This window comes from Penicillium crustosum (genome assembly GCF_028827405.1).
Source record: "Penicillium crustosum strain IBT 35664 chromosome Unknown utg000003l_segment0_segment0, whole genome shotgun sequence".
Lineage (NCBI taxonomy): Eukaryota > Fungi > Ascomycota > Eurotiomycetes > Eurotiales > Aspergillaceae > Penicillium > Penicillium crustosum.
In genome coordinates, this window is record NW_026623124.1 from 3,266,350 (window position 1) to 3,287,510 (window position 21,161).

General features: G+C 47.2%; 5 protein-coding genes across 5 annotated transcripts; 1 reads left to right on the forward strand and 4 right to left on the reverse strand.

The window, feature by feature from the left end:
• Positions 1–172: 172 nt before the first annotated feature.
• N7487_008327 (pentatricopeptide repeat-containing protein) lies at positions 173–2,826 on the reverse strand (the record flags this gene model as incomplete). Its single annotated transcript, XM_056876057.1, has 2 exons — positions 173–1,948; positions 2,038–2,826. 2 exons carry the CDS (start codon positions 2,824–2,826, stop codon positions 173–175), a joined length of 2,565 nt encoding a protein of 854 aa, XP_056728245.1.
• Positions 2,827–4,575: 1,749 nt separating this feature from the next.
• Positions 4,576–6,985, reverse strand: N7487_008328 (putative C2H2 transcription factor (Con7); the record flags this gene model as incomplete). The annotated part of the gene is made up of 4 exons (XM_056876058.1): positions 4,576–5,636; positions 5,923–6,103; positions 6,239–6,296; positions 6,333–6,985. The coding sequence occupies 4 exons, from the start codon at positions 6,983–6,985 to the stop codon at positions 5,287–5,289; spliced, it is 1,242 nt and encodes a 413-aa protein (XP_056728246.1). The 3' UTR covers positions 4,576–5,286.
• A 6,938-nt stretch (positions 6,986–13,923) lies between these two features.
• N7487_008329 (SGNH/GDSL hydrolase family protein) lies at positions 13,924–15,145 on the forward strand (the record flags this gene model as incomplete). Its single annotated transcript, XM_056876059.1, has 4 exons — positions 13,924–14,033; positions 14,086–14,218; positions 14,286–14,425; positions 14,503–15,145. 4 exons carry the CDS (start codon positions 13,924–13,926, stop codon positions 15,143–15,145), a joined length of 1,026 nt encoding a protein of 341 aa, XP_056728247.1.
• A 450-nt stretch (positions 15,146–15,595) lies between these two features.
• On the reverse strand, positions 15,596–18,218 carry N7487_008330 (DEAD-box ATP-dependent RNA helicase DBP2; the record flags this gene model as incomplete). The annotated part of the gene is made up of 6 exons (XM_056876060.1): positions 15,596–15,816; positions 15,877–16,005; positions 16,546–16,653; positions 16,712–17,680; positions 17,748–17,953; positions 18,166–18,218. 6 exons carry the CDS (start codon positions 18,216–18,218, stop codon positions 15,596–15,598), a joined length of 1,686 nt encoding a protein of 561 aa, XP_056728248.1.
• Positions 18,219–19,013: 795 nt separating this feature from the next.
• N7487_008331 (uncharacterized protein) lies at positions 19,014–21,083 on the reverse strand (the record flags this gene model as incomplete). Its single annotated transcript, XM_056876061.1, has 9 exons — positions 19,014–19,141; positions 19,199–19,414; positions 19,469–19,577; positions 19,630–19,695; positions 19,760–19,910; positions 19,970–20,514; positions 20,566–20,648; positions 20,707–20,888; positions 21,031–21,083. 9 exons carry the CDS (start codon positions 21,081–21,083, stop codon positions 19,014–19,016), a joined length of 1,533 nt encoding a protein of 510 aa, XP_056728249.1.
• Between the last annotated feature and the right edge of the window lie 78 nt (positions 21,084–21,161).

A 21,161-nucleotide genomic window follows, 5' to 3' on the forward strand; every position in this document is an offset into this window, starting at 1 on the left:
TTATTTTATGTTAGAAGTAGAGAATGTACCAAATGGTATTATGTACTAATAAAAATATTCAACGCCATCTATAGCCCCCAATGTGTGATATACAAACATAATACAATCGAGACCTCACTCAGTCTCCTCGTGGCAAAGGCCACGAATATGATTAAGCCTCAATATGTGCTTCTCACGAGGAAAACTCCTTCTGATCCGAACTTCCTTGGTTCCGGGAGTTGCGAGCCTCCCACTGGAACTTCTTGATGCGTTCCCGAGCCTCCTCCTTCTGCTCAAATGTTGGGTATACCTTCTTGTTCCTGAAAGCCGCAATGACATCCTTATCGGAATACTTCTTCAGCATCTTCGAGTCAGCGTCAAGGGCCTTGCGCTCGGCCTTTGAAACATAAGGCTTATAATCAAGCTTAAGGGTATCGTCAACCACCAGACGAACCCGCGACATGATCTTCACAGCCGCGGGACCGGGGACAGAATCCGAAAGTGTGTTCTGGAGGGCACTCCAGCGAGTCTTCGACTCGGGTTTGCCGTTCTCCATTGCCTCGTGCAGCTGGAGGATATATGGCCGTAAGGTGGCGATGGCAACTAGTCGCAGCTTCGCTTGTAGCTTCCGGCCCATCTCGTGTAGTCTAGTGGTCTTGGAGGACTTGGGATCTTCTGTGTCGAGTCCTCTGAGGTACAAAAGGGTGGATGGAGTAGAGGAAAGAATCTGGATGGTTTCCAGATAGCCTTCGAGGATGCGAATGTCAGGTAGGATCAATGCTTTGTCCATCAAACCCATCAGCTCGTTTGCGTGATTGAGAACTGAGTGGTTGCGACGATCACGGCGGCAGACACTGAGAGCGACGTGGAATGCCGTTCCGGTTGCTTGGCCGGAGGGGACCATTTGGTCTCGCATGGTGTTGAGAGCGATTTTGCTGGAACGAGAGATGCGGAGGAGGCGGAAATATTGGATGTAGGTGAAGGTATCGGGGTCAATGCGGTATTCGTGGTCTTCCAAAGTCATATGTTTCCAGTATGCCTGACCCCCCTCGGATCCTTGGGTCATGGTGAAACAAGCATTCAGGATAAGAGTCAGTTCCTTGCTGTTTGGCTCAAGGAATGATAGCTCCTCCGACTGGGGAACGACAGGTTTGAAGAGTTCTGTGAAGTCCTCCTCTTCCTCCTCTTCCATCTCTTCCATCTCTTCCTCTTCCTCCATCTCCAATTCTTCCACCTCTTCTTTCAAGTCTTGCTCAAGTTCCACGGCCGGTTCCAAACTTTGGATTGGTCGATTGTTTTCGTCTACAAACGGAACATCTTCCATTTCTGATTGCCGCGTAGCCTCTGAAACTTTAATCGCTTGAGTTTGCTCGGGGGTGATCCTGCGGCGGGTCGTCTTTTCGTTCTCGGTGGGTCGCTTTTGCAGTATGGGGATCCCCATGGTTTGTTTATACAATTCCATGACATTGTAACAGTCAATATCACTACCGCCTTCCAAAAGCAAGCTGGCCATGCCGTTAACAAGTTCATTGTCGATTTTCAAGGTTTGGTTCTTCCAACGCCAGATGACATCGGCCCAAATCCGCTTGCCTTCGGTAATAACCTGGGCCTTCCGTTCGAGAATCTTTTCAATCTCATCCGGAGACATTTTCTCTACATCTCGGCGAGCTGCGAATTGTACAGCGTTCAAGATAATAGTGTATGTGGTAGCATCCGGGGCACCTGGTCCCTCTTCGGGTAGTTCACCGGCAATCTTCCACAGCCGATCCATATCCCAATGACGATGACAGACTGTAAGCATAGCGTTGGTGTGTATGATATCAAGTTTGACTCCGGAGTTCGGTGAACCAATCGAGCGGTAGACAGAGGCGGCAGTTTTGGCGACACCCAAAGACCTCGGGGCTGAGCTGAAGCCCTTCAACATGATCGTATACGTTCTGGGAGTTGGTCTCCTGCCACGCTTTTTCATCTGCGAGAGAAAATCTGTCAGCATACAAGTCCAAGCCCCAATCTTGGGGAACCCCCTAAGTGGTAGCACCGCAGAACGACAAAACTCACATCATTATAGAACTTGAACGCAGCCTGCGGGTGGTTTTGATCCATACAATATTGCAGGAGGTGATTCCAGGCAACATCACATCTCAACCCCTGCTTTGTTCCAGCGCGAACCAAGGCCGCGGCCAGGGCCGGATTGCCACTGTGTAAAATGCGCGCGACCCGATCCGCCATTTTGCGAGGGTCATTCAACCATTTCAACTCCTCGTTGATGATCTTGGGTGTGAGTTTAGGCATTCCTCCAAGCGGACCGCGAAATCTGGTATTCTCAGGAACCTCGCCATCGGCGGAATCGGCCTCAATATCAGCCTCAACATCCTGTTCTTTCGATACCTGATCCTCAAGCACACCGTTCTCCTGCGTCTCGCTTTCACCATCCCCGTAATCATATGGATCATTCTCCAACTCCTCGGTTTCAGCGGCCTCGGGATCCAGAGCTTTACTTGCTGAAGATTCAAGCTGGCTGTTGTACCGCCCAGTCAACGAACCCGACGCAATGGCCATCAACATATCATGACTCTCCCTAGTATTGACATCCTGGCCCTTCCGCCTATTGTCATGCCGACGCTTAAAATGTTTCTCGCCAACATGTCCTATGCGGCGAGCATCGCGGTCTCTATCGGAAGATCGGTTGTAGGAGGAAGAGGAGGAAATATATTGGCGGTAGTTACTCGACGCGATCCATGTCTGTGGTAGTCGTTGGGATGCAGTAGTAGCACGGTATTGCTGCGCGGTAAGAAGTCGGCTGCGCAAAGCTCTGTTCACGAGCGACCCCGGAAACCGGAATGTCATGACCGGATTACTGTGGTTTCCAGGCGTTCAGCTTGTGTCCTGCACAATGCTATAAAGAGAGACACGAATTCAACAAGGGCGAAGTGGCAAAATAGAAAAATGGAAAAACAAGAACAGATTGTTATTTCTTCATTGCATGTTGGAGACGGACCGCAAAACAATTTCGCAGATTGTCCGGGCGCTAGTTCATATCGGGTCTAGACTTGATGTCCGTATATTCAGGCAGTAATTGTCTCCGCCTGAGGCATCAACACTCATTGATACCTCAGGTTCGCTGACATCCAACTAGACTGCAAGTGGTTTAGTTCCCATTCCTTCCACCCATGTTCCCTGCGGGCCTGACGGGAGCGCTAGAGCACATTTCCCAGAGTCTTCTGTGCGTTTAAGTACTTTACTAGTGTACTAGTTTCCTTGGGGTATCTGGATCTGCGTTACACCCGTGGACTTAGCCCATGTACTGATCTGTGGATGAAGATGGTACATTTCCTACTTTAAATCAACCTATATCGAAGTGGATGTAAAGCTTCATATAAAAACTACATCACATTTCTCTATCTCATAGATTTTCTATTATTAGATCCATAATATCTAGCCGAAGCCACAGGTTTCAGAGTCTTCATTGTGCCCAAGTATATTGTATTCCCATTATTCAATCCAAGTATACCTACCTACATATGTACACGAGATCTAAAAATCCAAGACTTTACATAGCTACATAGTAGATATATTTCATTTAACATTTACCTGTATACCCATGTAGATCAATCCCTACATCCTGCCTATCTAGCGTCCTCCTTAGCCCAACCAGACGACTATACTTTCGTGCTACCCAGAGTAGCACACGACACTAGTCCGAAGCTAAGGAACATCCCAGTGGGGTACAAAGAGAAGCAGACTAAGCACTAAGCAATGTGACATATGTGCGGGCAGCTAGACGGGAAGAGGAAGCAAGCTAGAAACGATTAGGAATAACTCTAAAAGCGGAAAATTACCACTTCTCCCCACGATGATATCGGTGGCTGATACTAACGTCCCCAACCACGTGGAGACATCTTACGCTTTTACACTTTACTGTACTAGCTTCCCTGTCTTATGTATGATGTACAGCCCACATATAGTTACATAGGGCTAGCGCTTTGTCTTATTTGGCTCTAGTCAGGTACTCCCACTCGCATACATACATGTATGTACCTTGTGCAGTAGTGTAGTTGCCGGTGCGTACGCACATCAAACGGCTTTCAATGCATGGTATTGTGTTCGGTCCACGTAAGTGCCGGTACTACTTAGTGCTGATTTTGGTTAGGCGTGGCTTAGCTGAAAATGGATACAAATGTTGATCTGTTGCTACAATACGGAGTACTATGGTCTGTCTGTTTTGATTCTCTCTGGCTCGGCTATCTATGCCTTTTTTGATATGCTTAAGTCAGACTAGCGCATAATACAGAGGAAGATAGGTTAGTGCCTTTTCTTTTCTTTTTATTTTCTTTTGGGTCATGATTGCACTAGCATGTATTTGGTGGATTCCATTTCCGTACTTTCTGACCTACATATCACTGAAAATGTGTCCTCGTTTGCATACCCAACCAATGACTAGGCATATAGTACACCACATTAACAAGACAATGAGAATTGCTAACTAACCCGTATACAAATAATGCACTAAGGATAGAAAAGGACAAAGAAAAATAAATGATACACATAATCAGATTGGAACATAAGTCCGTGGAGCATAATGTACGTCATGGAAAGGAAATGGAGAAGGAGAGGAGAGAAGGGAACACAATTTGCATGTAGCAAAGTTTAACACAAGATAGGAGGAAAACGAGAAACAGGTAAGACTAAAACAAAGAACCCCCAGGAGAACGATTTTGGGAGAATGCTGTCGATAATGAACAGATGCAAATAATCCGCCAACCCATCCTTGAAGCCACGACCCCAGCAAACAGGCAAACAAGGATAAGACATACATCACTTTCTGCATCGAATTTCAAGTAGGAAACAGAACAGAGAGAGGGTGCAAAAGGGCAGCACACCCTCTCAGCTCGATGCACTCTAACACAAAAAAGGATGACAGGTATAGAACAAAGCTGGAAAAGCCACTCTTAGACAGATTAGGAATAAAAGCCGCAGAGGTTGGTATCATAGCACGAAGGACTTGAGAGCGGAAGTGACGTGGTGTGTTGAGGGGAAGGAAAATGGGAATCGGAATCCAGGACGAGAACATTAGTCAAGGACAGGGGATATCGTGATAAGAAAGAAAAATCAAATGCATTTCCGTCCGTGTAGGTCCATAGCGGAAGAGGTGATTATGCGGGGGAAAAGATTATTGCGGATAGTTGGATTGAGTCTCTGGAAGCCGTAGCGAATTTATGGATCAGCTGACAGGTCGGGCGAGGATGACTTTGTCGAAAGAGAAGTCCAGAGAGTCGATCCTAGTATGGAGAGAGAAAGGCGGCGACATTACTCACGTTGCGGGTACACAGGTCCGCTCTGGTAGGGAGAGTGAGGGTAGTTGGGAGGATAGGCCATCTGTGCATTGTTCTGATAGACCATTCCACCGCCAGGAGGACCACCGTACTGGCTGGGGACCTGGCTATCCGCAGGCTGGTATCCGATCGGAGGGAGTTGAGGACGGACTCCACCGGCGTAAGAAGGTGGCTGGCCGTGGGATGGGTCAGAAGGATTGGGAGGTTCGACTTGGTTGGCCTGGGCGGCCTGAGCGGCAGCACGCTCACGCTCCTCAATAGCCTTACGCTGAGCCTCTTCCTCCTTCTTGCGAGCCTTCCATTCCTTGCGGATTTCCTTGAATTCTAGAAGAGAAAAGTCAGCAGTGAACTTGGGTAGTGATAACCAGTTTCCAAAATAGGAATAGCATGGGCTAGGTTTGGTAGCGAGGGGACGGCGGAAAGGGATAAGAGGCAAGCTTAACCTCCACGCCGTCGGCCACGCTACTGCGGGCCCCGCGACATCTAGTGTAACTCACTAGCGTCCGAGGGCCGGCGCTAACCCGATCCAGCCATTTGCGACAAAAGATTCAAGATCTCCGTCGCATTGGCCCCCAAACATCTAAAAACAAAGAAAATAAGATGGACCTACCCTCAGGAGTGCGTTTCGCACCGTGCGATTGCATAGTCACGTGTGCATTCAAATGGTTTAGAGTACCATATGCTTTCTCACACCCGTTCCATCCACACTTATACATGCGCTCAATTTCCTCGTAACGACGACGGGGACGCTTATGCTGCTGTGCACCAGGGATTGGGACAAATGAGTAGACCTAGATGAGAGTGGACCGTGAATCAGCTTTGATCAAACCCAATGGATTCCCAATCATATTCCCCCAAAAAAAGGGAAGCAGTTGAGGGGCAGAGCACGCTGTTTTTGACGATCCCTGCGATGGCGACCTACGAACCGCATAGCTAACCCCCAGAGGCATCCAAGACAGACAATGGTTGAACAATGTGAAAAGCCTTCAGAAATACCCCCAGGAATCATCAAAAACATACCTTTGGAGCGCGTGACCCTGGCAGTGCAGGAATAGGAGAGGTGGAACCAACCGTTGTGGCCGGGGAAGCATAAGGTCCCGGCAATCCATGATGCTGTTGTCCATAGCTGTGAGGCCAATCCGGACGCGCGTACATGTGCTGAGGCGGAGGGGGTGACCCTGGTACTGCGCCATCTCATGCCCCTGAGGCTGATAAGGAGAGTAGGGAGGAGGGTAGGTGGGGCTGTTGGCCGGGAGCGAAGGATCTATAGGAACGGGCGCGTCAGACTTTGAGTGCGGACTGCGCGGGCCCGTAGGCAAGGTGTTGATGAACGGACTTGTTGCTTGGGCCATACCTGCCGCACCACCGGGTTGGGAGTTGGGGGCGTAGGACTGGGGAGGACGGTGCAGATAATCCTGGTAGGCAGGCGAGCGGGCGGTCGGCGGAGGGTTCAGACCGTAATCCGACTGAGGGGTGTTGGCCGAGGGAATATTAGGTCGAACCTCCGGCTGCGGTGTGTACTGCGGCGTAGGGCGGACCTCGGGTTGCGGGGTGTAGTGAGCAGCAGCAGCAGAATTTTGGTCTGCAGGTTTTTGTTCAGAGGGTGCGTCGGTCACGGTGTTTGGGTGGTGCGAACCTGGCTGTGCGTACTCGGAAGCGGGCCGGTTGTCCATAAAAGAGAGGATTCGCGCGCAAGGATGCCGACGAATCTAGGAAGGAACAGTTTTTTGCGTTGGATCTGTGTCAAGACGCGTCAACACAACAATGGGTGGGAAAAAAAGTCGGGGAAATTGATGAGTCGGTCCGACACGTTCCAAGCAAGGGGACGGGGGCACTAGGTTGCCACGTTGGGATCGTGGCTGGCCTTCTCCAGATCTAGGATACATATGTATTCTTTAACGTACCTTTTTTTTCCGTTCAATTCCCAGGGAATTGATATTGTGTGAAGTTGAGTCGCGAAACACTGATCGAACAGGTTTGCGCACAGATGCTTTTGAGATAAGAGATCTGGGGGGGAGAAAGAGAAGAATATAGGATATTTTCAATTCACAACATTCAAGATATTGTAAATTGGGGATTGAAAGCGCGTAGCTTCAAAAATAGAAAGAAAAAAAAAAAAAAAAAAAAAAAAGAATGGAGGTTGATACCAAGATGCTTAGATGCTTAATCTTTAGTTCGGACGAGGATGCCTTGCAGGTGGCGGTAAGCACGAGGCACCGGGAAAAATAGCCACGGGGGAAATAACTAAGAGACTAGTCAAAGAAAAAGTCAGGAGTCAACGCGACTTTGGAGCAGGCTAAAAGGTAAGACGATTTAAGACGATTAGGAGAAAGGAAAAGTAGTCCTCGTGGGATCCGAGGATGTTGTGGATCCTCTAGGTGGACCACGTAATTTTGGTTGGCGATATCGTTGGTCATGCGAAAATTACATCTGCATTCTTTTTTGGGTTTCTTTTTCTTTTTCTGTCTTTTTTCCTTTTTTTTCTTTTTTCTTTTTAGCTTTTGGTTTTTATATATTCAATATAAATTCAATAGAACCTTGGAAACACCTGGGTAGTCTCACCTTGTATGTATCTCCTCTCCATATACGATGTACTCCGTATATAGACAGGGGATAATACACAGTACACTATAAATACAAAGAATTCCGAGGAGAAACATTTACACATTTTGAATATATGTACTCCGTATATCAAAAAGAGAATATCAAAAAGAGGGGATAAAAATGAAATTAATCATTTACTTTCTCTGATCTCGGACCATTCCCTTTTTCCACACAATACTCCGACAGTTAACTGGGTTGGCCCCCTTTCCCCTCAGTGTCGTTACCGGCTAAGCTTTCCATGTCCGTGTGATAACACTTTTTTTTTTTTTTTTTTTTTCGGATTTCGGGTTTTGAAAGAAAAGAAAAAAAAAAAAGCGGAACCATCCAGGGGAGAGATGTGGCAACCCAATTTCTCAAATTCTTCTATCATTAATAAATAATTATTGCTGGATGGGAATATCATAAAAAAATGATGTATACAGGTGTTGTTGTTTTTTGCTAAGGACTACTGGTTAGGTTCCTAACTGGAGGCCTCTTAGTCTACCCGCAACTCGGGTGCGTCGAAAGGGAGAACCTAGCGTGTATGGCCCGTGGGTACTAACCAAGATGTCAGGAGCCAGGGCTTTTGAGGTGGGCACTAGGAAATGGCGTGCCCGAGGAACCTCAACCGACAGATGGAACCGATTCTAAAAGGGGTATAGAGGGGAGGGGGAGATACTGGGACACTTACCTAGTTAGCCGTAGGGGAAGGGAACTAAGGTAGAAAAGGGAGTAGCGCAAGTCGGGGGAAGAAGAAGCGATGGGACTCGGGAAGACCAGGGCTAGTGTGGACGACCAAAGGCACCCAAAGCAGGCACTCGGTCCCTATTTCACCAATAGGAGAAAAGTAGTGGAGTCGGGTGGAGAAATGGAGAAGCTCGGTGGACAGCCCTGACTTGTTTCGGTCTAGCGTAAAAGTCTGATGCAAAGGTTCAAAGCCGAGGGCGGTTGAAGCCGGTGATAGCTTCTTTTCCTGAAAAGGAGGTTCAGTGTTGCACTTTGATTACAGGTATTCAGTACTCCATACAGAGTACATATGCATACTTCGGTGTAGAACCCAACTGCCCTAGTACATGATCCATGTACTTGTAGAACGTACATAAAGAAACTTAGGAATACCCATTGAGGGTATACCACTTATAGACAACGGCTATGTTCGATCACACCTTAATCGCCTTAATCACAGGCTAGTCATGTTAACGTTCTGCAATGAAACCGGTTGAGTCATGACAAGAATACATATCTGGTCGCGTAACCGTTACGATACCTACAGACGCGTGAGTGGGGACCGTGGAATAACAACAACAACAACAACCCCCGGTGATCGGAGCCTATCTCCTGATATCTGGACGTGTCTGAGAAATATTACGTCTTCAAGATCAAGTGGTTAAAGTTCAATTCTAGATGCAAGTTCCGATACCTATTTCGATCTCCAATCCTATATTGCCTACGGAGTACATAGGTACATAAGTACATAAGTACATAGGTACCAGCTTAGACGTTTTATCTAATAACCGTTTCTATATATGATAATTATAGTACAAAAAAGCACATACCACACCAATCTCCGTACCAAGAAAAGAGGAGAAAGGGGGCCATCATTTTCTTAGCGGCATTTCCGTGGGACGAGCCCACTATCACCGCCAATTGGTCAAACTCATCAAATTGCGAGCGGAGTACTCGGCGGCTCTCCGGTACGATCAGTGTATGCTCAGTGCTCAATCCATAGTGGAGGACAGTATAATCCTTACCGTAATTACATCCCCTTGGTACCCCCCGTTATTCGTGATTCGGTGTTCGCGTTAATATTCTCCTAATAATCTGTTAATAATTCACATTTCAGCCTCCCCATTAGAGAAAGTGGGGGATCAAAAAACCATTCCGTCCTCCGTTCCGTACATCTTTAGTACGGAGTACTCCGTATGCTCCAAACCCCCACCCTGGATAATAGGAGTCTGATAGGAAGAACACGGGAAAAACGAGGGAGAAAATGTTCAAGATGCAAGGCTCTTAGCTCGGAAAACCGACACTCGCTCTTTCAATTGATGATTGGCGTTTTCAGGGGGGCCGGATCTCACCCCGCAGGCGCGGAACTTCTTCCTCCACTGCCGGTGAGGAAAAAGCAAGTGAAGGGCTTTTTGATTTTTGATTTTGGATAATTTTTAATGCCTTTTACTTGTTTGGGGTTATCTTTCGTGACACTATTCTTCACGGGATCATTTATACCTGATACGCCCTAACGAGTCATGTACTAACTACGGAGTGCAAAGTATTGTCTTCCAAAGTACGGAGTACCCAAGTACCTTGTTATTAGGGATAAATAATAATCCATTAACTTAACCGGTGGACAAATGGACGGATACAAATCAAATCGACACCGACAATCTCCAAACGATATAACAGTGGGACCATTTTAGCGGACTCCGCGCGGACAACACACCAGTTTCCAATGTCTGGTGCGGGATATCCGGTGTCGAGGGCATAACGGGATGATCAATATCAAATTCATATGGCGCGTCAATCATTGGACGCCGCAGCCGCTCTGTATCCAGTCGCGCTGTACTCCGTACACCCGTACACCCGTATAACATATGCGTACGCAGGTGAATAATACCTTGGCCTGTATTCCGCGACTTCGGACGATCAACCCGAAAGCCCTGACTGTCCCCAATTTTTTATGCCCTAGTTGCATTTCCCAAAGCTCCAGAACTGCATATTTATCTATTGAGGGGATTTCTTGTTCTTGCTTTTCTTTCTTTTTTGTTTTGTTTTTTCCTGGTCATATTCATATGATAGTGTAATATAAAGCGCCTTTCGCGGCTGTAGTTTATTGTTTTTATTTGGACAGTAAAAAGAGAGAAATCAAAAAAAGAAAGAACACTTCTCAGAATTAAATGTCTCAATCCCGAAAGGACCTGCAGACGTTCATCCATGTCACTTAATGCACGTGGGCCCATTTCTGCATGTTAGTCTTTTTTTTCGATATTGCATATTGCATATTGCATATTATCAATTTGCCTTATATAAGTCTTTGTAAGAACAGAATGATATCCACTTCGTATATTTGTACTAACTGAGGTTAAACGAGCTAGCAAATGACCGAGTAAGAAAGGAGAGTGGAAAATGTTCCCACATGGTCTGGTCGAGTCTACAATGTACAATAGGCGGGTATTCTCCGGTCAATTTCCTTAGCTCTAATCGTTCAGGGGGCGATCATTAGAGAAAAGGCAAGGCTTGGCGGTTTTTTTTCCCCAGCACGCCAGAATCTGGTTTTGTCATGCCTTACACGCGATGATCTCCCGAGCCAGAGTTGCTCTTTAACTACACAGGTCCTTGATACTCCATACATCCAAATACAAAAAAAAAAAAACCAAGTGAAAAAGGGGTAGTGTCTTTGCCCTGAGGTTAAACATACATACAGTAGCCGAAAGTCAACGAACTTGCCGAGTTCCTATCAGAAAAATTGATGTCTGTGCTCTTAGGGCGAAAAAAAAGCGCAATCTCCCTGAACTCCACAGTTGGCCAGTGCTTGGCCAGTGCATGGCCAGCGGATAAATTGATAGACTACACTGAACATAGTAAGTCTCGCCCGCTAATGCTTCGGCAGATCGCGTTATACATACCTATGCGGATCAGCACACCCCGGATGATGATCCGTGATTCTACGGAATTGCTTCGTATCTTAGGTCTCTCTTTTTTCACGTTTACCTTTTTTTTGCGTGTTTTTTTTTTTCCAGGGGTTGAGACTGAAATGTACAACTGTGATGGAACCTCGGTTAAAACTTATACCGACATTGACCTTGATCTTATATTGAAATCTTTAAATGGCGGGAGACAAGTATCATTCCTCCAATAAATGAGACTGATTCCTACAGGGATTAAGATCCCGAGACAGGGAGCCAAGCAAGTCCAAAATATAATGACACGCTGCTAATAAATTTACCTTTCGAGAAGAAATTGACACATTGTTAGCGAAGATCTTGCCTACGATCATATCTGCGATGACATGTGAAAATACTACTTTTATATTATTGCCACTATATATGCATAATTTAATCTATTGCTTCCATTTCCAATACTGCAACTTAAAGCCCTGGAGTCATAGCATATGCTCAGTAGTCCATCAAATCAGAAGCCCTAGGTAATACCAACCTGAATACGGAGTATACGAGGACAGTTAATATATTCCATGCATGTTCTACGTTTGCTCTAAACAACATAAAAAAGGGAAACGTAAACACAAGCATATTTGCTTTTTTTTATCTTTTCTTTTTTTTCTCTAGGGGGCGCACTATCGCCTGATACAGCAAACGTTGTCTGACTAGTGCGTCCTGCTGTCGGGTCGGCCCCCTGTTGGCCACGGACAATCTGGGCAATGCGGCTGGTGAATTTCCTAGGGTTCGGTTTGGATCTGGACCGGGGGGAGGAGATTCGTATCCACACCCTTGTTCTCCGACGTGCATCGTCGGATGAAAACTCTCTCTGGAGATTGGTATAGCGCCTTGACGTGGGAGGCGCTTATGCATGCTGCTGATGCATACTACGGGAATTGAGTACTCATCTTACTCCGTACACCGTTTAACGCTAGTGTATTGCCCGCACTACTGCACGTCGCTCTCTTAGGCGGCTTTTGAATCATGTATTATACTTTCGGGTGTATTTTTCGTGCCGAGGGCTATTTCAAGATGCGGTACGGAGTAGACGTTGTATGCATGCATGCGCGGGATGTAGGTACATGCTTACCGGATTGTCTACCCCGTACAGAGTTTGGAGTCGACGCATTGACATGTATGCAGGTCTCTTTTTGGTGTGTTTCTACTCCGTACTCCGTAGTGGGAATCTCATTTTTGGGTGTTGTGGTCAAAGCCCCTGGGTGAAGACTATGATCCAGAATGATGGGAAATTGGTACTTGTGTCGGCTAATCGGGAAACTATCCTGACATCGCTATGCACGTGGCTGGGTATTTTTATGTGTTGCATTCTCGTAATAGTCTAGAAAGATCTATGACTATCATGGCGATATTTTGCAGTAAATCCAGATAGAATTCATTGCATTTCTAATGCCAGAGACACCGGCCCGAGAATTTATATATCTGTACTCTGTATACAAACCGAAACCCAAAAAAGAAATGGCGGACCCCCACTGATCCCCATATAGCTTTAGACATTGGTATTTCAGAGCTTGTCATGTCGTGAGACGCTAAAGGGAACCCACAACATAACCTCGCTGTGGGCCGTTTAAGCATAAAGCTTGAATGTTGGGATATGCAGCGAAAATCTCGGCAGGTTTGAAATCGACCCCTACTAGTAGCATAATAGTGCACATAAGTAATGCTTCCTAGTGTAGATTCATCACAGATTCATCACACACTTGTGTCAAATGAGGTAAGGTCTATAAGGCTGAGGTATCCAGTGCCAGGGCTGTCGCCCCACCCCAGTAAGTACTTATATCTACTTCTTCCATCACCTTCCCTTGTTTTCACATTTCTTGGAGTTTGTTTGCCACTGACAGGCAATATAAGCACCAGGTACTCTGTTGGTGGGATCTGTGGTTATCATGTTATGTTGACTTATAAGTCCGCACACACTCGTGCCTGGCGAGAAGACAAATATCTAAGATGCTGTGCCAACTCGGTACGCTGGTCAGGGTGCAAATTTTCAAGTATCAGAGAATACTCCCACTAATAGTCTGATATGGCTTTCTATGACCTTCTTGTTATATGCTGCATTATGGTCAAAGTGGGGGAATATATTGGATGTCTTTCTATGAGCACCACAAGTTCAGGATTTCATTTCCCTTCCCTTTATCCACAATTGACTGCGAGGTAGGTACTAATCAAAAGAACGTCGAATAAAATAACTGATGGAAAATTATATTCCGTCAAGTTTGCAGAATTTCCCCGGATATCGACCATTTGCGGGGTCAACGAACTAGATCGTCTACCCGGAGATTTATATATTCCGTACTATCTACAAGCTAGGAAATCCTTCCTCGTTTTATGCTAGGTCTACTGATCCAATTGCCTCAATGATTCTTCTGACGGCATGCATCCTGGTCATCACCTCTGGCACTACTCTCGCCAGGGCAGGCCCTCTATCAAAACCGGCCAAATTCGACTGGCCATCAACCAAGGCCCTGTAAGTGTATTGAAACTACAACATCACAAGCATCACTAACCCCATACTAAAGAATCGCCTTCGGTGACTCCTACACTTATGTCCAGGGAACCCTCGGACACCAGAATTTTAGTTTCATTGGAGACCAATTCAACCTCGCCTATGATGCCGAAACCCTACTTTCTAACAAGATAGTTCAAAATCAAGTAAGCTTGTATCGTGACGCAAATGAGTCAAGCAGATCATGATTAGATATTAAATTTCTACGTTTAGACCGCAACAGCAGAAGGCGGCCCCAACTGGGTCGAATATCTCACAAATTGCGGCGTCCACGAAGGCCTCACCTCCCCTCAAAACTGCAAAAAGCAACTCTGGGATTTTGCATTTGCAGGTGCTGATATCTCAACCGAGTAGTAAGCACAATCCACAATCCACAATCTTCACGAATGCATCGTTCATCACTTCCGAACATCGACTAACTAAACTCAAGCACACCCCTCCACCACAACTTTACAGTGTCGCTAGTAGACCAAATAAACCAATTCAAGCAATACGGCCACCCAGCCCTCCTACACAACCTGGCCGGCTTCAAGCAAGACAAAACCCTCCTCGCCATATGGATCGGCATCAACGACATAAACGATAGCGCCAAATACGCCGTCGACTTCCCATCCTTCTATATAGCCCTCACAGACACGCTCTTCGCTTCCGTAGAGAGCCTCTATAACCTGGGCTACAGAAACTATCTGTTCATGAACCTACCGCCGCTAGACCGCACGCCAGGGAACCAAGTAAAGAGTGAGCCAAGTCCGAATGCGACGCAGGTTGGGTGGTACAATGATGCACTAGCTGATCATGCGGCTGCATTTGCGGAAAAGCATAAGGAGGCGCGGGTTATGCTTTTTGATGCGCATACGAGGTTGATGGGTATGCTTGATGAGCCCTGGAAGTATGGCATTGTGAATACGACGGACTTCTGTGCTGGGTATGATCAGCCGGATATTGCAGTTGAGTATGAGAAGTATGGGTGTCCGACGTCATTGGAGAGGTATTTCTGGTTTAATTCGGGTCATATGACAAGCCATGTGCATGAGGTTTTGGCTGGACAGGTGGAAAGGTGGTTGCATGGATAGTGAGGGTTGGGGATAGTTAGGTAATAGCTACTGTAGGCACATTTTCAGGGATTATCTATATGATTTGATTACATTGGAGTTGGTTTGAATTAAGATACCGAGAAAGCGCAAACGTTATGAAGAATAATCATTATTGCAGATTGAGATCAGAGGCGGGCGAACTCTCTGAGACATGAAACTTTTTGAAACTAATGAACATGCATGGATTCACCGTGAGAATTCAAGCCCTAGAATCTCACTAAAACTGATGAATCGAGAACTGAGAACCGTAAAAAACCCCCTGTAGAATAGGGACGCAAGAAAGAATAAGTAAGAACTATCTATGACATCAAAGATAACGCCGTCCTGCCTGAGTTACGCATGAAGCCGAAGAAATAGAAAAGAGTCTACCGGGATAGTGCACAATACAAGGGAAAGTGACTGACTGCACGGGGAGCAGCAGAGAGGCATCTACCAACGGCGGTTACCACCGACGGGGGCAGCGTTGGAGGCAGTGAAACCACCACCGCCACCACGACCACCCCAGCCACCGCGGCCACCACCACGTCCACGGCCACCCCAGCGACCACCACCACCACCGCCGCCGTAGCGAACCATCTCGGCAAGACGGGGGTCAACCTGCTGCTTAGCTTCAGTGAGGATAGTAACCAAGTCACGAGCCTGCTTAGAGTCTGGAGAAAGGAAGGTTAGTACAACTTGCTTATGTCTTGAGACACAGATGGTAAACTTACTGTCAGTGGTGAAGAAGGTAATGGCGGTACCCTTGGCACCGGCACGAGCGGTACGACCAATACGGTGGACGTAGTCCTCCGAGTTGTTGGGGTAATCATAGTTGAGCACATGAGTGATGTCGCGCACATCTTCAAGAGGAATTTCGTTAGCAAATACAATATTAGTGGGGGTATGAGGAGTATGGTCGTGAAGGACCCTTTCTCCGTCGTGCAGGACTTGATGCATCACTGCTCTCTTGATGGGTTTCATTGAAGAAAATCCCAAGGAAGCGAACCCATGGGATGGCGGTAGTATCGTGGTCCTAGAGAAACCTTGGAAATGCAGCCTTCAACAGTTCAACAGTTCAAGAACAACGCTGTGTGAGAAAAAAAATTCGACTCTTCTACGAGTCTGTCACACAAGAGATGGAGAATGGAGAATCAATGCCAGGCTAGAATGCCTGCTGCTGTGCTGCACTGTGAGTCCAAGGTCCCTTTGGCATGTGAACCATTTAGGATGACCAGATGCGCCTGGACGCGGCGTATACACCGACGTGCTTCGAGAGAGTTTGAGCACCGTGCCATTGTTTTAACACAACGTCAACACGGGTGATTGTTTTTCAAGGGCCCCTTAAGGGGGGACAAAAAGGAGGAAATGGAAGAGGGAGGGGGGATGTAGTTTGTTCATACCAATACCACGCGAGGCCACATCGGTGGCCACCATGATGGGGCTCTTGCCCTGCTTGAACTCGTTCAAGACCCAGTCGCGCTCGTTCTGTTGCTTGTCACCGTGGATGGCTGGAAAATATGTTAGTACTGTGCGCATGTGCTAGTGAGGAACTAATTGAAAACTTACAAAGCGCAGGCCAGCCGTCCTGACGGAGGAATCGGGTAATCTCATCTGCGACACGCTTGGTGCCAGTGAAAATGATGCACTTGTTGGAGCGGTCCTCCATGATCTTCTCAAGGTGCTTGATCATCTTGTCACGCTTCTCAAAGTCGGAGACGACCTCGACAATTTGTGTGATGCGGTGGTTGGCGGAGAGATCGGTGGAGCCGACGTTGACTTGAATGTAGTCGCTGAGGAAATCAGAAGCGAGCTGACGGACTTCCTTGGGCCAAGTAGCGGACCACATGCAAGTCTGACGATCAGGGCGAATCTGGCCGATAATCTTGCGAATTTGGGGCTCGAAACCCATGTCAAGCATACGATCAGCCTCGTCAAGAACGAGGTAAGTGACACGACGAAGGTTGGTGCGGCCAGCCTCAAGCATATCAATCAAACGACCGGGAGTGGCAATGCAAACCTCAACACCGCGAGAAAGGTCACGGATCTGAGGACCCTTAGGGACACCACCGTAGACACAGGTGTTGCGAATACGGGAGGACTTTCCGAACTTGGTAATCTCAGCCTGGATCTGAACAGCCAACTCACGAGTAGGAGCCAGAACAAGAACAATGGGACCATCACCAGGGGCGAGGAGAGGCTGGGCGTTGATGTGAACAATAGCGGGGAGACAGTAACTGAGAGTCTTGCCGGAACCAGTCTCGGCAATACCGACGACGTCGCGTCCGGAAAGAGCCATGGGCCAGCCCTGGGACTGAATAGCAGTAGGAGCATCAAAGCCCTGGGCCTTGACCTCGGACAAAACGTACGCGGGGAAACCAGCCTCGTCGAAGGTTTCAACGGGACGGGGCACGTTGGTACCCTGAATGGCCATCTCCTTGGACTTGCGGAAGGCCTGAACATCTTCCTCAGAGCGAGCAGTGACATCGGGGTGCTCCTTGTAGAACGACTTCTCGAACTTGGGCATGGTGTTGATATCTAAGTGAAACCAAAGTTAGTATTGTTCAAACCAAATAAACACGTTTGCCGTTGAATGAAAACCTACCCCAGTCTTGAGTCTTCAGGCCAGCGCCGAGGTTGTTCATGCGGTCACCACCGGCAGCACCACCGCCGCCGTAACCACCACCACCACCACCGCCGTAGCCGCCACCGCCGTAACCACCACCACCACCGCCACGGCCACCGCCGTAACCACCACCGCCGCCGCCGTAACCGCCACCGTTAGAGTAGCCGCCTTCACCTCCGCGAGAGCTAGAACATCCAAATTAGTACAAATTCTTCTTCTGGTAATGTGCGATGTCTCCTGTCCGCTTGGTATTGGATGTGAAATCAAGATAGACTCGGGATCCCAAGGTCCAACACGATCGCAAGCAAGTGCAGGCTTGAGGCTTTCGCCAGAAATCCATGCATTTGATGAGACAAACAAAGGAGACAAGAACAAGTCTGTGTGGGAATGAACTTACCGGTAGGAGTCACCGCCGCCGCCACCGCGAGAGTAACCACCTCCGTACGACATGATTTAAGTCTGCGAAAGGGTTTAAGAAAAAGAGAATGTGGGGGTATTAGAAGATGAGAAGAGGGAGGATGAAGAGAGGAAGAAAGAAGGACGAGTTCACAGGTAAAAGTAGGAAAAGGTCAAGAACTTGAAAGAAAAGGAAGGAGGAAAAAAATAAAAAACCCAGGGGAGGAAGGCGCGAGTAAAAATTCGATTAGGCTTAGCTCCTCTTTGTATTTTTCGCCCGTATCATCACATGACCAAGGTCTGGATCAGGTACCTTTCCAACCGCCTGCCTAAACAGGACTAGTGCATACTCGCCGCTTTCATCCTTCTTGTCTATCTGGTCTTTGATTGGTCGCTGTTATCAACTTCAGGCAGAAAATTTAAGGAATTTTTTAGATTTGCGCCAGGAATCGTTGGTCCATGGATATAAAGGGGGCAAATAATGAAAGAAGATGGCGACAAGGCAGGCTCTTCGTGAATATAATACGAGTGGCGATTAAATTTAGAATGACGGCGAAGTAATAGAATTTCGAGAATCCTGAGAGGCAAAATATGTAGATTTGGGGGAATTCAACGACCTCAACGTTGAATATTTTCACGTGTATGCAGGTGAATTATTATGGCTTATTCTGGAAGCAAAGAAACAGCTTGATGACGCAGAAGTGTGGTTATTTCTCCGTAATTTACACTAAGGCTAACTCATCCGCAAGCTGCAGCGTTGATCCAGAATAAGGCAATCACATCAACCTCGCAATTCTTAGATCAAAGGAAGATTCCATAGGCGTAGATAGCAGACTATGATCTTAAAATCTATTGCCTTGTGCCCCCAAGGCCCATATCCCAGAAGCGAATCTCCAATTCTGTAGCCCGAACAAAGATCTTAATCAGTTCTTCCATGCGACTAGGTGACACACGTTGCATGTGATCTTCTAACAATGCTATGACATGACATGAATTAGTGAGATGTTCCGCTCGTTCTTTACAATATGACTTACCTGAACCCAGTCGTACAGCCTCCGTGTAGTCATCGGCAACATAATTCTCGATCCATTTCCAGTAGGCGTTCCCTTCTCGAAGAGTGTTTTCTCCCGCATGCAACCGTTTTGCAATGGCGCCATATCCAATCAAGCATGGTGTGAGGGCCATCTGGAGGGCTAACCAGTCCTCAGATTGGCCTACATCCAAAATATATCGGCTGTATGCGGTGCAAGCTATGCATATCGAGATTAGCACATCGAGTTCATAGAGAGGCAGGATCGGCTTACCGATAGTTTCAGGTGTATTTTCCATCTCCTGTTTAGAAAGGCCAAAAGAGGCACAGTAGTCGATGTGCAATGCCATCTCCCGCTGTATGTGGAGGACAATCTGGGCCGACTGGAGTGATTGTATTAGATTGATATTGAAAACAGGTGTGGTGAGCACTTACCGCTGCTATTGAATCCATGCTCTTGGCCTTGTATGATGCAAGTGCATTACTTCGGGCAAATTGTACCTACAGGTTGAATTTTGATAAGTTGAATGTCTTCTCCCAACCGCATTGGAGAAGGTTGTCTCACCAGGTAGAGATAATCTTGCACAAGGTATGCCTTGAACCGTTCAAGAGGTAGCGTACCCTGGCCCATGCCTTCGACAAACTCATGGTGGGTGAACTGCTGCCATACTTGCTGCACATCCTGGCGGTCCAAGATATACTCAAGGAATCGACCACTAAATAGAATACCATTAGGACGAAGAAAATTAAAAGATCCAAGGGGTGGGTCACATACGGCGCAAAGGGCATAGTGTAGGTGGAGTGGAAATGATTGATCGGCCCACTCCCTTTACCTAGGTCAATGCTTGTCTTGATCCCTACCTCAACAAATCGCACGGCACTACGGACCGCTCTGATTATGTCCTTGCCAGAAGCCAGGTTTGCGGCAATTGCTGAAGCAAGCGAGCAGCCCGTACCGTGGGTATTCTTGGATACCAAGAACTCTGTCTCGAACAAGGTGGCTGTCGTTCCATCGAAGAGAATGTCCACCACTAAGGTTCCCTCTTTCGGGTCTTGAGATGCCTTGTGGTCTTTCGTCAAAGGAAGGTGACCTCCCTTGAGGAGAACCGCCTTGGGGCCCAAGGAGCAGATCTTCTTAGCAAGCTCAACCATCCCCTCTAGGTCCTTCGGCTCAGAGGCCTCTGCTCCAGCATCTTTCAATAATAGAAGAGCCTCAGGAATGTTTGGTGTTAGAATTGTGGTCAAAGGAAGCAACTTTGTTCGTAGTTCCTTGACTGCTTTTTCAGGTAGCAACTTGGAGCCACTAGTGGAAACCATAACCTGTTGATGCTGGTTAGAGTAGTACTTCGGAGAACAAGAACTCTGACATACCGGATCTAGAACGATTACAGGGACTTTGTGGGTTTGCAGCGTTTCTGCGATGACATCAATTGTCTCAGCAGACGAGAGCATGCCTAGGAGGTCATTAGTTATGTATCAAAAAGGACCGAATATGAAATACAAATGGCTTACCCAGTTTTACCACATCTGCACCCACATCTTCCAGCCCGGCATTGATCTGTTTTCTCACAAATTCTGAGGGCACAACAAAGATGTCTTGCACACCTAATGTGTTTTGTGCCGTCAACCCAGTGGTGGCAGTGAGAGCATAGCATCCATGGGCCGCAAGGACCCTTTGATCAGCTTCGAGACCACTGGAATATGTTAGAGTGTTGTTTAAATCACCTTGCAGCCCAAATTATACGGGTACAAGGTCAAGTATCGCTTTGGAGACCATTTGATGGGGTACGGCTTTTTTTCCCCAATGGTTATGCGGGGTGGGATGTTTGAACTTACGCTCCCCCTGAGCTGTCTGATCCTGCAATGACCAGAACTCTTTTGACAGACATGATTGATAGAGCCAATCAGCAAATGAGCAGGGATATCTGCTCTGCACTAGCGATCAAGCTGAAGTGAAGAATGCCGGA